The 15,151-nt window shown below is 43.1% G+C and overlaps 1 protein-coding gene across 1 annotated transcript in view; it reads left to right on the plus strand.

Moving 5' to 3' along the window:
- The window catches only part of TP53BP1 (tumor protein p53 binding protein 1), a 63,247-nt gene that overhangs the window by 32,373 nt on the left and 15,723 nt on the right, over positions 1 to 15,151 (plus strand). The window contains exons 15-17 of the mRNA XM_065412843.1: positions 2,986 to 3,078; positions 4,585 to 5,089; positions 10,926 to 11,078. Of these exons, the coding sequence (XP_065268915.1) occupies positions 2,986 to 3,078; positions 4,585 to 5,089; positions 10,926 to 11,078 (751 nt within the window). The remainder of the gene's footprint in view (positions 1 to 2,985; positions 3,079 to 4,584; positions 5,090 to 10,925; positions 11,079 to 15,151) is intronic.

Raw genomic sequence — 15,151 nt, forward strand, 5'->3', positions numbered from 1 at the left:
CTCTCAAGTGTGATGCGAGCTTGTCATCTCAGGTATTTTTTGCTGTGTCATGAAAGCTGTTATCAGCTCACACTGGGAAGAGGAGGATATTAAAATGTAAGGTTTCAGAGTAGCAGCCGTGTTAGTCTGTATCCGCAAAAAGAACAGGAGTACTTGTGGCACCTTAGAGACTAACAAATTTATTAGAGCATAAGCTTTCGTGGGCTACAACCCACTTCTTCGGATGCATATAGAGTGAAACATATATTGAGGAGATATATATACACACATACAGAGAGCATGAACAGGTGGGAGTTGTCTTACCAACTCTGAGAGGCCAATTAAGTAAGAGAAAAAAAACTTTTGAAGTGATAATCAAGATAGCTCAGTACAGACAGTTTGATAAGAAGCAAGTGTGAAAATACTTACAAGGGGAGATAGATTCAATGTTTGTAATGGCTCAGCCATTCCCAGTCTTTATTTAATTCTGAGTTGATTGTGTCTAGTTTGCATATCAATTCCAGCTCAGCAGTCTCTAGTTGGAGTCTGTTTTTGAAGTTTTTCTGTTTTAAGATAGCCACCTGCAGGTCTGTCATAGAATGGCCAGACAGGTTAAAGTGTTCTCCGACTGGTTTTTGAGTATTATGATTCCTGATGTCAGATTTGTGTCCATTAATTCTTTTGCGTAGAGACTGTCCGGTTTGGCCAATGTACATGGCAGAGGGGCATTGCTGGCACATGATGGCATATATCACATTGGTAGATGTGCAGGTGAACGAGCCCCTGATGGTATGGCTGATGTGATTAGGCCCTATGATGATGTCACTTGAATAGATATGTGGACAGAGTTGGCATCGGGCTCCTCAGACCCTATGCTACCAGCACTCCTAGCTATCTTCGAGACACCACTGACTTCCTGAGGAAACTACAATCCATCGGTGATCTTCCAGAAAACACCATCCTGGCCACTATGGACGTAGAAGCCCTCTACACCAATATTCCACACAAAGATGGACTACAAGCTATCAGGAACAGTATCCCCGATAATGTCACAGCTAACCTGGTGGCTGAAGTCTGTGACTTTGTCCTCACCCACAACTATTTCACATTTGGGAACAATATATACCTTCAAGTCAGTGGCACTGCTATGGGTACCCGCATGGCCCCACAGTATGCCAACATTTTTATGGCTGACTTAGAACAACGCTTCCTTAGCTCTCGTCCCCTAACGCCCCTACTCTACTTGCGCTACATTGATGACCTCATCATCTGGACCCATGGAAAAGAAGCCCTTGAGGAATTCCACCATGATTTCAATAATTTCCATCCCACCATCAACCTCAGCCTAGATCAATCCACACAAGCGGTCCATTTCCTGGACACTACTGTGCTAATAAGCGATGGTCACATAAATACCACCCTATACCGGAAACCTACTGACCGCTACACTTACCTACGTGCCTCCAGCTTCCATCCAGGACACACCACACGATCCATTGTCTACAGCCAAGCTCTAAGATATAACCGCATTTGCTCCAATCCCTCAGATAGAGACAAGCACCTACAAGATCTCTATCAAGCATTCTTAAAACTACAATACCCACCTGCTGAAGTGAAAAAACAGATTGACAGAGCCAGACGAGTACCCAGAAGTCACCTCCTACAAGACAGGGCCAACAAAGAAAATAACAGAACACCACTAGCTGTCACCTTCAGCCCCCAACTAAAACCTCTCCAGCGCATCATCAGAGATCTACAACCTATCCTGAAAGATGATCCTTTACTCTCACAGATCTTGGGAGACAGACCTGTCCTCGCTTACAGACAACCCCCCAACCTAAAGCAAATACTCACCAGCAACCACACATCACTGAACAAAAACACTGACCCAGGAACCTATCCTTGTAACAAAGCCCGATGCCAACTCTGTCCACATATCTATTCAAGTGACATCATCATAGGGCCTAATCACATCAGCCATACCATCAGGGGCTCGTTCACCTGCACATCTACCAATGTGATATATGCCATCATGTGCCAGCAATGCCCCTCTGCCATGTACATTGGCCAAACCGGACAGTCTCTACGCAAAAGAATTAATGGACACAAATCTGACATCAGGAATCATAATACTCAAAAACCTGTGGGAGAACACTTTAACCTGTCTGGCCATTCTATGACAGACCTGCAGGTGGCTATCTTAAAACAGAAAAACTTCAAAAACAGACTCCAACGAGAGACTGCTGAGCTGGAATTGATATGCAAACTAGACACAATCAACTCAGGATTAAATAAAGACTGGGATTGGCTGAGCCATTACAAACATTGAATCTATCTCCCCTTGTAAGTATTTTCACACTTGCTTCTTATCAAACTGTCTGTACTGAGCTATCTTGATTATCACTTCAAAAGTTTTTTTTTTTCTCTTACATAATTGGCCTCTCAGAGTTGGTAAGACAACTCCCACCTGTTCGTGCTCTCTGTATGTGTGTATATATATCTCCTCAATATATGTTTCACTCTATATGCATCCGAAGAAGTGGGTTGTAGCCCACGAAAGCTTATGCTCTAATAAATTTGTTAGTCTCTAAGGTGCCACAAGTACTCCTGTTCTTTTATTAAAATGTAAGGTGCAAATTATCTAATATCACCACCTAGTGGCAGCGAGGAAGTACTGGACAGTGATACTGTAATTTCTCGAAAGCCAGTGTAATGCTGACATCATGCTTACTGCACTGTCTCAAGCTACTGAGTTTCTCCTGGCTGGCAAGAAGGGGCCTGAGACAAAGGAAGTGGGAAACAACTTTTTACAATTGTGAGTTGTCTCTTGACCCTGGAGAGCTCTGACCAACTCCAACTGCTTTGCTGATTTATGGCACAACAAATTAATCAGCCTAAAGGCCAGTCTCTTGTTGGTTCTAGTGATTTTAGACATTTCTCCTTTCCAATGACAGTACTTTCCTAGTTCCTGTGATTGTGACCTGTTTCTTTAATCTGTACAACTAGCTCACAGAAGACACTGTCTGTGTTTAGTCGTGTCTGTGAAGTCCGACGAGAGGATGAGGCCAGAGGTCATGATCTTCCTGCTTCTCCATTTAGGTATAGAGCTTTGCATTTTATTTTTGTTTGGCCCTGTAGTGAGGTCCCATGTCCCTTTAGGAGCCCTGTGCTGTGTACTGATTCTTGGGTGACCTCTAGAGAAAGACGGGGGGCACTGTGTGCATGTAATCAATAATATGACTGGTAGGTGTGTATCAGGTAGTAATCAAGCTGTGCTCTCTAGCTTTGAAGTTTGACCTGAGGAGTGCTGCTGTTGCAGCTGGCTGAGATGCCCAGAGCCGAAGACAGTGTTGTAGGTGGGGTCATTCAGAAGCTGTCCATACAAGGGCTATTGCCTCCTTGCCCTTTGCTTATCCTGCCAAAAATGGCATGGTCTTATTTGTTACCATATCAGCTATTGTTTCTTGTTCTTTCCAAGTCATTTTTTTCCTTACAATGCAGCTGGCTATCACCAAATTAAAATGAAAGGGTTATAGAGGTGCTTACTGGTAGCTGTTAGAAGACAATGCAGTATAACTATGTAAGCCACTAGCATCCAGAAGCTTTTCACTCTTGCACCTTGCTTGACATCTGTTGATTGGGGAGTGAGATTACAGGGGTATGGGCTCTCACATACAGCAGATTAACATACATGCATTGTATATAGTATTATTAATCATGTTTGTTATGGTAGTGCCTATGGACTTACCAGGATTGAGGCCCCATAGTACTAGACGCTATACAAACACAGAGCAGGAGGTAGTCCCTGCCCTGAGAAGATTGTCTATCTAGACAAGACAGACAAAAGGTAGGGGAAATGGATAAGAGATACTAGCAAATGCCATGCTTGTTGCACTATCTCTTCCCTCCCTCCTCTTTTGGTGGGGGTATAGCCAAATGGAAATACAAGGAAAGGGAATGAGGTGACAGGGTTAGAGCAGGAGAAAAGAGGGAGAGAAGGAATGCATGAGGGGTATGTGTAGAGTGGGGCTGAGGTGAAGAGACTGAGAATCAGTGTGGGAGTAGGTTGGAGCAAATGGCCAGTCAGCAAAAGGTAGATAAAGTCTAGTCAAAACTTTAGAAAACATTAGTGTTTGCTCCTCTACACCATCTCCCAGTTACATTTTTCATTGTCATTAGCCACCGTAACACCAAAGGAATGGTACAGTAAAGTGTGATGGTTCCTGAAGATGGGATAACTACCAGTAGGGCTGTGTCTAATTGGTATCGGATACCTGGAGCAAAACACACTTTAGTTAATGCTTTAGTTTGTGCTAAGTGTCATCTTTACCACTGGTTGGGTCACTTTGGAGGTGATGACATTTCAAAGGAACATTGGCACTTATAGGAACACTGCTGTGTTTAGCTACAGGAAGGTTGTAGTAGAGTCACCAGTTAATCTGTTCCCAGTGCATAAAACTAAGTGATTCTTATGCACTCCCAACAGATTATTAAATGAACATCCTATAAAAAGCACGGGGAGTCCTGCTTGCATGTGGTGGGTGCTTGGGCACCTATTGCTTTGAACATCCTCTTAATATTGATCTGCATGTGATTGGTTTGCAGGGGGAACCTGTTCAGTTTCCCAAGCACACAGGAGGAGGAGGAGCTGCATGACAATCCTGAAGCTTGGCAACAGCGTCAGAAGCACATCCCTTGTGGGGAAATTAAAGTTTCTCAGCCTGCAGAGCAGGACTCCAAACATCAGCCATCCCATGCAAAAGAGGGAGAGGCTATGGAAGTTGATATTGAAAGGGAACTGGAAAAGGAAGGGAAGAACACACAGGAGAAGCTGAGTAAGGCTCTGGCAACCCATGAGAGGGATAAAGGCCAGCAGTTGTGGGCTGGCACCAGTAACAAAGAGGTCCAAACTACAGAAGGTTCTGTTTTGGCCCCAGCAGCTGTGTCAGCAGCAACACAGACCATGACAGGAGTGAGCAGTCAGGTAGAAGTGGGAACGAGCATGGCTGGGCAAAGACCTGGCCAACAAGATGCCAAGGTCCAAACTGAGGAGAGTGGAGAGAAGCTTGCAAATGCCCCTGGAGATGACACTGAGTCTCTGCACAGCCAGGTGAGAATGAGCAAGAGCTCGGGTCGCTTTTATGTAGTTTCAGCCCCTAGGTTCTGAAATTGAAGTCTTTACTGCATTAGATATGAAAATAATACTCCAGTCAGTACAGTGTCCTTATGGTGGTTTTACTTTGCATCCTTAGCCCTAAATTTTGAATGTACCAAAATTGCAGTGGAGAAGTAGTCTCAGTGGGTGGGGAGAGCTGTGTAGTGGAATGTTGGGCATCTGTCACCTGGGGAGGTGTATGGCAGGTGACTATTGCTTTTTTGTACCCAGGATACAGGTAAGGTAATACATTTCCTCTTTCCCTCTCTCTGCTGGGCAGGGCTGGAAGTAACTTCTTGAGGGAAGGGGTTTGAACTCTTAGTCTTCTGCATGCAACCAGCCCTTATCACTGTGACTTCATCCAATGGCCATGGATAAGCATGTTCCTGGAGTGTTCCTGGAAAGAAATAGCTTTAAAATGTTGTTCTATTAAATTTTCCTCCTGAGATGAACCCAGTGAGAGGAGTGGAATGGACTGACCAAAGCCTCAGGACTCTTGTAAAGAAGTGTGCAGACTTGAGAAGACCACTGCATTGGGATCACATTCTGAAGGTTTCTTCACAACCATAAGCGCTAGAAAATATGTGGTGGTTTTAAGTGAAAGCAATTGGTGGATTCTCTGGCAAACTCCAAATCAGAAGGAGACACAGGGCCCTGGATATGACTATTAGGCAAGAAGATTCCTTGATAAACTTATGCAGAGTGAATTGACCCAATTGGGTATTTTCTTAGGTTCCATCACATCCAGCTTTAGCTCCTTCCATTTACTCCAGTTCTGTGGCACCCTTGCCATTGGACTACTTCAAGGAGAAGCTGAATATGATCTGGATGTTCCCGTTTAATCACCTAGCTTCCTGTCCAAGGGGCAAGGGGTGTATTGGACTGGAAACACTATGGGAAGAGAGCTCCTGTTTCCTAAGGCTTTTTACATATTCTGCTCTGTTTTCAGAGCACTGGTTGGTAATATTTTGATAAGAGGGCATCTCATATCCAACAAGTGTTAAGATGTTAAATCTTACTTTAACATTAAACAGTTTTGTGGTTTGGGATTTTTTATCAAGTTATCATTGGTTTCCTCTCATTATAACAATTGCCATTAAAAACCTTTTTATTAAACACACAGAAGAAGGAAAACAGCTAAAGCTATTGAAACAAAGAATTATGTAAGGCTTTCATTTTAACAATTGACTGTTTGGAGGAAAAGAAAAAGTTCATTTGGATGGTCTTGAGCTCTTGTTGCTGTTGAAGTCTGATCCTATTTCTTTGTAAAATGAAACAAGACAAACTCACACAAAAGGGAAAGATTAGCAAAGAGAGCACTTCTATCTGATGCTTTCTTCTGCTGTCACAGTCAAACTGCTGGGAAAGTATAGACTTGTCACACAGTTGTATCCACCTTTCCAAGACCAGGCAAACTTTTACCAGCATCAAGCTGTTTAAAGCATTGCTTTTTAGCTTGCCTTTCTGGTCATGCAGCTTGCAGCAGTGTTGCAAGAGTAGATTTGTCTTGACCGTGTAAGACAGAAAGAGAGAGAGAAGAGAAATGAGGTGGAATGGGGAGATGACGTGACTGAGTGGGACACAGCAGGAAACTCTGACTTGCATCCTAGATGTCTTATTAAGAAGGTAGCTGAAGCTGTTAGTGTCATGTAGGTTTTCCCCTTTCTGACTTAGTGTGGTCAGGACATCTTTCAGGATCCGATGATTTAAGGCTCTCACCTTGGAGGTAGGAGATGAGGTCAGATCCCTCCTTTGAATCAGGCAAAGAAGAGTTGAACCCACATCTCCTACCTCCCAGGTGAGTGCCTTAATCACCCGTCATTCTCTATCTCTTTGGTCCCATGAATATTTAAGTATTTATACAAAGTGGAAAAGTTTCAACAGGAGCAATTGAGAGCAACCCATTTCCGAATAGGCGACAGCTTGGCTATTAGGATGCTCACCTGGGAGGGGGAAGATCTGAGTTCAAGTCCCTGCTCCAGAATGGGGATTCAGACCTGGGTCTCCCACATCCCAGGCAAGTGCCCTAGCCACAGGGATAAAGGTGGAGGGGAGGGAAGATGCTCACTTTCTTTTCTGAAGCTGAATTTGTTCTGATTTTACTGAAAAATCAATTAATCCAACTCTACCAGCAAGTGGTGTGGGCAGCAGCAGTGATGATGATGAAGCTCGCTTCTTCCAGTCCCCGCAAACTGCTGTGCCCTTCAGTGATTTCCCCCCACCCACACCCCCAATAAACAATGTCCAGAAACGGAAGGCAACTTCGTTCCCAACTTTAACCAATAAACATATTGGTGATTTTAACTTCTTCCCGTTTCTAGAATCTTTCAGCCTGTGCCGTGCCAACTTGTGACTTTACCAGGGTGCTCGAAGACCCCTTACCTCAGTTCTTTTAATTTAAGCAGGCTAGTTAATACCAATATTTGTCTTCAACTTTGCTGACTTACACTATATAATAAGATTTCAGAGTTGTCCTTCTGTGGGTCACTCTGAACTGTAGAATGTCTGATTCAGTGTGAAACAAAGGAAACCGCTAGGAGCATGGCTGAGAGTTCTTTTTGTTCAGAATGTCACTAGGTTCAATCAGCACTGGGATTCACTTTGTGACCGTTCCGTTTTTAAGTTTTCAGCCATTTTGATTTTACAGATTACACCAGTGTGACACCACAGGCTTTCAGCTAAAGTAAGGCATGTATCTATGACTTGCCAAGTGTCCTAGACCAGTGTTTCTCGAACTGGGGTCTGCGAGGGTACGCCAGGGGGTCTGCGAGTCATGTTCAGGGCCACCAGGAGGTGCTGGGAGGGAGGGAGAGGAGCGGGGATGGGGAACGCTCGGGGGAAGAGGCAGAAAGAGGTGGGGTGGGGGTGGGGCCCTGGGGGATGGGGTGGAGTGGGGGCAGGGCCTGGGGCTGAGTTGGGGTTGAGCGCTCCCGGGGAAAATTAGAAGCCAGCACCTGGGCGTTGAAGCTCATGTTCTTACCCTTGCTTTATGGTGTCATATTATACATGTGTGTTCTGTTTTTATACACTTTTTGGCATTATTATACGTGCCAATAATTATGGTTCGCTGGTTAAAATGTAAAAATAATGGTGACTCAGGTGAAGGTGCATCATGCTAGAGTGAAACTATTCAAACGTGAACTAAAATGCAAAATACGTAAGTACTGTGATGATTACTTATTTTTGGATTTACAAGTGCAGATTCTGAAGACTGGCAGAAAGCACAATGTGTTCTCTGCTATGAATTATTATCAAACGAATGCATGAAACCAGCCAAATTTCGCCAGCATCTAGAAACTAAATATAAGCAACACATGAACCAATCTTTCGAATTTTTCCAAAACAAGCAGCAAAAACTATGTGCAAGCCAGAAATGGATGATGATAAGAAGCAAACACAGCCTTTTTAAGTATCCCTACTAATAGCAAAGGCAGGGAAACCTCACACTATTGCACAGGAACTAATTCTGTCTGCTGCAAAAGCAATGACCAGTGCAATGCTGGGGATCAAGCTGCAAAAGATTTAAATTTGATCTCACTATCCAACAACACTGTCACCTGTAGAATAGAAGATATGTCTGAATATTAAAGAGCAGTTAATTACAAGAGTACGCAAAAGTCAATACTATTCACTGCAACTGGATGAAAGTACAGATGTTTCTGGCAATGCTAATTTGCTGGCATTCATTTGATACAAATTTGACAGTAAAATTAACACAGATTTCCTATTTTGCCATGCATTACCAACACATACTACCTCTGAAGCTGTGTTTAATAGTCTGGATGATTTCATAATAACAAATGAAATCAGGTGTTCAAAATGGGTAGGAATCCGTACTGATGAGGCTCGTGCAATGTCAGGAAAGTACAGTGGACTCGTTGCACGTGTTAAGGATCTCATACCTATAGTTGCGTGGAATCATTACTGTATACCCCGAGAATCATTAGCTGTCAGAAAAATGGCAGGAAAACTGAAGACAACGCTGGATGCGGTGGTGAAAGTGGTCAACTTTATTAAAGCTCATCCACTAAATTCCTGCATCTTTAATGCCCTTTGCGATGACATGGGTAGTGATCATAAACAGCTTCTTTTACATTCAGAAGTGCGTTGGTTGTCTCGTGGGAAAGTACTCAACCGTTTGTTTGAGTTGCGTGATGAAATATGAATATTTTTTCATAGAGACATTTCAACTGAGCGAGCATTTCAATGATTTTTTTCGTGGTTAGCTATGGTAGCGTACTTGGCCGATATTTTCACCTATTTGAATGGACTAAATTTGAGCCTACCAGGGGTAGCTGTAACCTATATTTAAAGTTGAAGACAAAGCAGAAGTGCTGATTAAAAAATTGGACTTTATGGTCAAATTGTCTTCAGAACTGTGTGTATGAATCATTTCCAATGCTGAACGATTTTCTTGAAATGTCAGAAGAAAATCTCTGATGAAATACAAAACGTTCTCATTGAACATTTGCAGGCTTTGAAGAACAACTTCAGGGATTATTTTCCTCTTCCCGATTCCGGTAACAGTTGGATCAGGGATCCATTCAATGTTAGATGTTAACACCACCTGAAGAAAATAGCCTTGTGGATCTTTCATGTGACACCTCTTTGAAATTTGATTTTTGAATCCGTACAGTCTGACGGACTTTTGGTTATGTCTGAGACCTGATTATGCCAAACTGTCAACCAAAGCACTGAAGTATTTAATGTCGTTTCCCACAACATATTTATGTGAATGGGCATTCTTTGCACTTTTATATGTGAAATCAAACTACAGAAATCGACTGACTGTAGAACCAGATCTAAGAATACAACTTTCCACCAATGAGCCAAACATTTGTGATCTTGTTTTGGCAAAGAACAACATCCTTCACATTAATGTTTTGTTAGTTTGTGTGGGTTTTTTATGAAGTTTTCTAGCTGTTTAGATTTAATGATGATAAAAATAAAGAATAGTTCCTTACCCAGACACATTTATGTGCATCTGTCTAATAAATAATAATGTTAGTGGTACAATAGTTTATAAATAAAAAATTAATAGAGCTTTTCATGAACATGGAATTTTTTTCTTCAAATGTAAATAAACATCAGTAGGCTTGGGCGTCCATGAAAATTTTAAAATAAAAGTGGGGGTCCTCAGGTTGTTAAAGTTTGAGAACCGATGTCCTAGACCAGTGGTCTCCAAACTTTTTTGATCGCGCACCCCATCAGTAAAAAATTTTTGAGCACGCACCCCCTGCTCCCGGCCGAACTGTCGAAGGGGGGGGGGGGGAAGCGGCGCTGCTCTGGTGGCGCTATTCCTGCCGCACACCCCGAAAGATCCTCTTGCGCACCCCCACTTTGGAGACCACTGTCCTAGACTATCATGATATCAGATGTAACTCAACCAATCATTACCTTTACAGCTAATTTGCATGCAACAGTTGTATTGGTTATATGAGGGACACTGCATGGATAGTGGATTACTTGACCCAACTGCCTTACTTGTGCAACAGCACGGGCTTCCAGCTGCGAGTATTATGTAACAGGCTGAATTGGGCTTCTGTTACCTTGAACAACTTATGAAGGCTTCTGCACAACAATCCTGAGGCAGCCCAGAATCAAGAATGTTGTGGAGAAACCTGCGTGTGGAATCGTGGCAGAAATTCTCCATTTGATCAGAGTCTGGTGTTAAAACAACTTGTTGAATGTTGTCTCCTGGTAACATGGTGTTCACAGAATTGCACAACAAAAATGTTTGTGCAGTGGGGTGGCTTGCTTTCATATTTATTAGTTCATTTTGTCGTTGCAGGGAGAGGAGGAGTTTAACCTGCCCCAGCCACCCCGAGGCCGCGTCCAGCATCGCCACATGCGAACCATCCGTGAAGTGCGCACAGTTGTCACACGTATCATCACAGATGTTTACTATGTAGATGGCGCTGAGGTAGAGCGGAAGGTGATTGAGGTAAATCCAATTTCAGGGGTGAAAGTAGTGATCTGTTTGCAGGAGGACAGATTAAATCCAAATGAGCAGGGACCTTGGCTGCTGATATTTGTGTGGCCACAGGAAACAGCAGAGTTAACTTAACAAGCTCCCATGCTCTGGCACTGATCTTTGCTCACCCCTATCAGATTGAATATCTTTCATTAAGAATCACACCGTGTTTAAATGAAAAGCTGCTTCCTTATGTTGATGCCACGTTTCTTGTGTGGTGACCATATTACACTAGCTGAAGTAATATCTGCTATTTCTCTCCTTCCTTTGACTAGGCCGGTAATGGACAGGTGTGAGGTGATGGAAGGTGCCTCACTTGCCTTCTGCAGAAAAAGATGGTTTAAGAACAGCCGTACTGGGTCAGACCAATGATCCATCTAGCCTAGTATTCTGTCTTCCAACAGTCACCAATACTAGTTGCCCCAGAGGGAATGAACAGAACAGGGCAATTATCGAGTAATCCATCCCCTGTCATCTAATCCCAGCTTCTTGCAGTCAGACTAGGGACACCCAGAGCATGGGGTTACATCCCTGATCATCTTGGCTAATAGCCATTCCTGGTCCTATCCTCCAGGAACATACGTAATTATTTTTTGAACCCAGTTGTAGTTTTGGCCTTCATAACATTGAGAGTTTCAGAGGGGTAAAAATTCCAACAGGGAACAACAATCTTTAGTGATTTAACAAAACTGTGTAACTTAGTGCTGCATTATATTCATTTTTGAGCTAACTCTCCTTCTGGGAGACCAAGGAATCAGTAGAAACCGCCTTGATCGCTTTGCTTATCAGAAGAGTCTCAAAAACATTCCCTTCAATGTTCTCTCTAATTTTTCCCACCCATGTGCAGAATGAATTTTGTTATGTGCACCAATATGGAGGTGATGTGTGGCAGGGATGGGGCCAAGGAGTTTGGAGTGTGGGAGGGGGCTCAGGGCTTGGGCATGGGGGGTGCGGGCTGTGGGGTGGGGCTGGGGATGAAGGGTTCAGGGTGTGGGAAGGGGCTCCGGACTGGGGCAGAGGGTTGGGGTGCAGGCTCTGTGGTAGGGCCGGGGATGTGGGGTTGGGGTGCAGGCTGCCCAGGGCTGCGGCAGGGAGAGAGGACTCCCTCCAGCCCTTTCTTCCCGCAGCAGCACCTGAGCTGGGGGAGAGCGTCTCTCTCCCTGGCTGCAGCAGCTCTGGGACTGCAGCCCTGCACGCCCCAAGCTCCCCCATCACCACCCCCTACGTTCCCCTATACCCCTGAGTGCAGGGTGCACACCTGTGCGGCCCTTGGTGGCCTCCTGCGTAGGCGCGCACCTTAGAGGGAACGTAGCTTGGGGCATTAAAACATCTTATGCTTTCAGGCTGAGATCCATGTTCTTATATCTTACAAAATAAGTTGAGCCCTTATACAGATATATGATCCTATATAAATGAGAGATTAATTACTACTACTGCTGTGTGAACATACACCTGCATTAAGAAATAGTGTGCCTTTTTGGTATTCAGACAACTGGCAGGTTAGATTTAAATTGCAACCATCCCTGGGACTCTGCTGTTGCTGAGAATGAGGAACCTTCGGCCTGTCTGAAGAACGGTGGTTTGGAAAGTGACTGACTGAAAATTAGGACATGTCTAAATGGTGAGTTAATGCATGGTAAGCTGGGGTGTGAAATCTGCAGTGATCCAGTGTACCGTGCACTAACTGTCTGCATGATGGGTGCATAACTGGTTGGAAAACCATTCCCAGAGAGTAGTTATCAGTGGTTTGCAGTCAAGCTGGAAGGGCATATCGAGTGGAGTCCCACAAGGATCAGGTCTGAGTTCAATATCTTCATCAGTTATTTAGGTGATGGCATAGAGAGTACGCTTATGAAGTGTGTGGGTGATACCAAGCAGGGAGGGGTTGTAATTGCTTTGGAGGATAGGATTAAAATTCAAAATTATCTGGACAAACTGGAGAAATGGTCTGAAGTAAATATGAAATTCAATAAGGACAAATGCAAAGTACTGTGAAATGCTCAGAGATTAGAGAGGCTATTACAATAAAAAACTCAGTAATAATAATAATGGGGGATTTAATTTATCCCCATATTGACTGTGTACATGTCCTCTCAGGACGGGATGCAGGGATAAAGTTTCTTGACACCTTAAATGACCACTTCTTGGAGCAGCTGGTCCTGGAACCCACCAGAGGAGAGGCAATTCTTAATTTAGTCCTAATTGGAGCACAGGATCTGGTCCAAGAGGTGAATATAGCTGGACCTCTTGGTAATAGCGACCATAATATAATTAAATGTAATATCTCTGTGGCAGGAAAAACACCACAGTGGCCCAACACTGTAGCATTTAATTTCAGAAAGGGGAACTACACAAAAATGAGGAGGTTAGTTAAACAGAAATTAAAGGGTACAGTGCCAAAAGTGAAATCTCTGCAAGCTGCATGGAAACTTTGTAAAGACACCATAATAGAGGCTCAACTTAAATGTATACCCCAAATTAAAAAACTTAGTAAGAACTAAAAAAGAGCCACGGTGGCTCAACAAAGTAAAAGAAGCAGTGAGAGGCAAAAAGGCATCCTTTAAAAAGTGGAAGTTAAATCCTAGTGAGGAAAATAGAAAGGAGCATAAATTCTGGCAAATGAAATGTAAAAATACAATTAGGAAGGCCAAAAAAGAATTTGAGAAAGTTAGCCAAAGACTCAAAGTAATAGCATTTTTTTTTTTTTTTTTTTTTTAAAGTACATCAGACGCAGGAAGCCTGATAATCAACCAGTGGGGCTACTGGACAATCGAGATGCTAAAGGAGCACTCCAGGACGATAAGGCCATTGTGGAGAAACTAAATGAATTCTTTGCATTGATCTTCACAGCTGAGGATGTGAGGGAGATTCCCAAACCTGAGCCATTCTTTTTAGGTGACAGATCTGAGAAACTGTCCCAAATTGAGGTATCATTAGAGGAGGTTTGGGAACAAAATGATAAATTAAACAGCAATAAGTTACAGGACCTGATGGTATTCACCCAAGAGTTCTGAAGGAATTCAAATGTAAAATTGCAGAACTACTAACTGTAGTCTGTAACCTGTCATTTAAATCAGCTTCTGTACCAGATGACTGGAGGATAGCTAATGTGACGCCAATTTTTAAGAAGGGCTCCAGAGGTGATCCCAGCAACTACAGGCCTGTAAGCCTGACTTCAGTTCCGGGCAAACTGGTTGAAACTATAATAAAGACTATTGTCAGACACATAGATGAACATAATTTGTTGAGGAAAAGTCAACATGGTTTTTGTAAAGGGAAATCATGCCTCACCATTCTACTAGAATTCTTTGAGGGGGTCAACAAGTTTGTGGACCAAGGGGATCCAATGGATATAGTGTATTTAGATTTTCAGAAAGCCTTTGACAAGGTCCCTCACCAAAGACTCTTGCGCAAAGTAAGCTGCCACGGATAAGAGGGAAGGTCCTCTCATGGATTGGTAACTGGTTAAAAGATAGGGAACAAAAGGTAGGTATAAATAGTCAGTTTTCAGAGTGGAGAGAGGTAAATAGTGGTGTCCCCCAGGGGTCTGTTCTGGGACTAGTCCTATTCAACATTCATAAATGATCTGGAAAAGGGGGTAAACAGTGAGGTGGCAAAATGTGCAGATGATACAAAATTACTAAAGATAGTTAAGACCCAGGATCTCTCAAAACTGGGTGACTGGTCAACAAAATGGCAGATTAAATTTAATGTTGATAAATGCAAAGTAATGCACATTGGAAAGCATAATTCCAACTATACATATAAAATGATGGGGTCTAAATTAGTTGTTACCACTCAAGAAAGAGATCTTGGAATCATTGTGGATAGTTCTCTGAAAACATCCACTCAGTGTGCAGCGGCAGTCAAAAAAGCAAACAGAATGCTGGGAATAATTAAGAAAGGGATAGATAATAGGACAGAAAATATGTTTCCTCTAGATAAATCCATGGTATGCCCACATCTTGAATACTGTGTGCAGATGTGGTCGCCCCATATCAAAAAAAGATATATTGGAATTGGAAAAGGGCAACAAAAATGAT

The sequence above is a fragment of the Emys orbicularis genome, chromosome 10 (genome assembly GCF_028017835.1).
Source record: "Emys orbicularis isolate rEmyOrb1 chromosome 10, rEmyOrb1.hap1, whole genome shotgun sequence".
Taxonomy (NCBI): Eukaryota; Metazoa; Chordata; order Testudines; family Emydidae; genus Emys; species Emys orbicularis.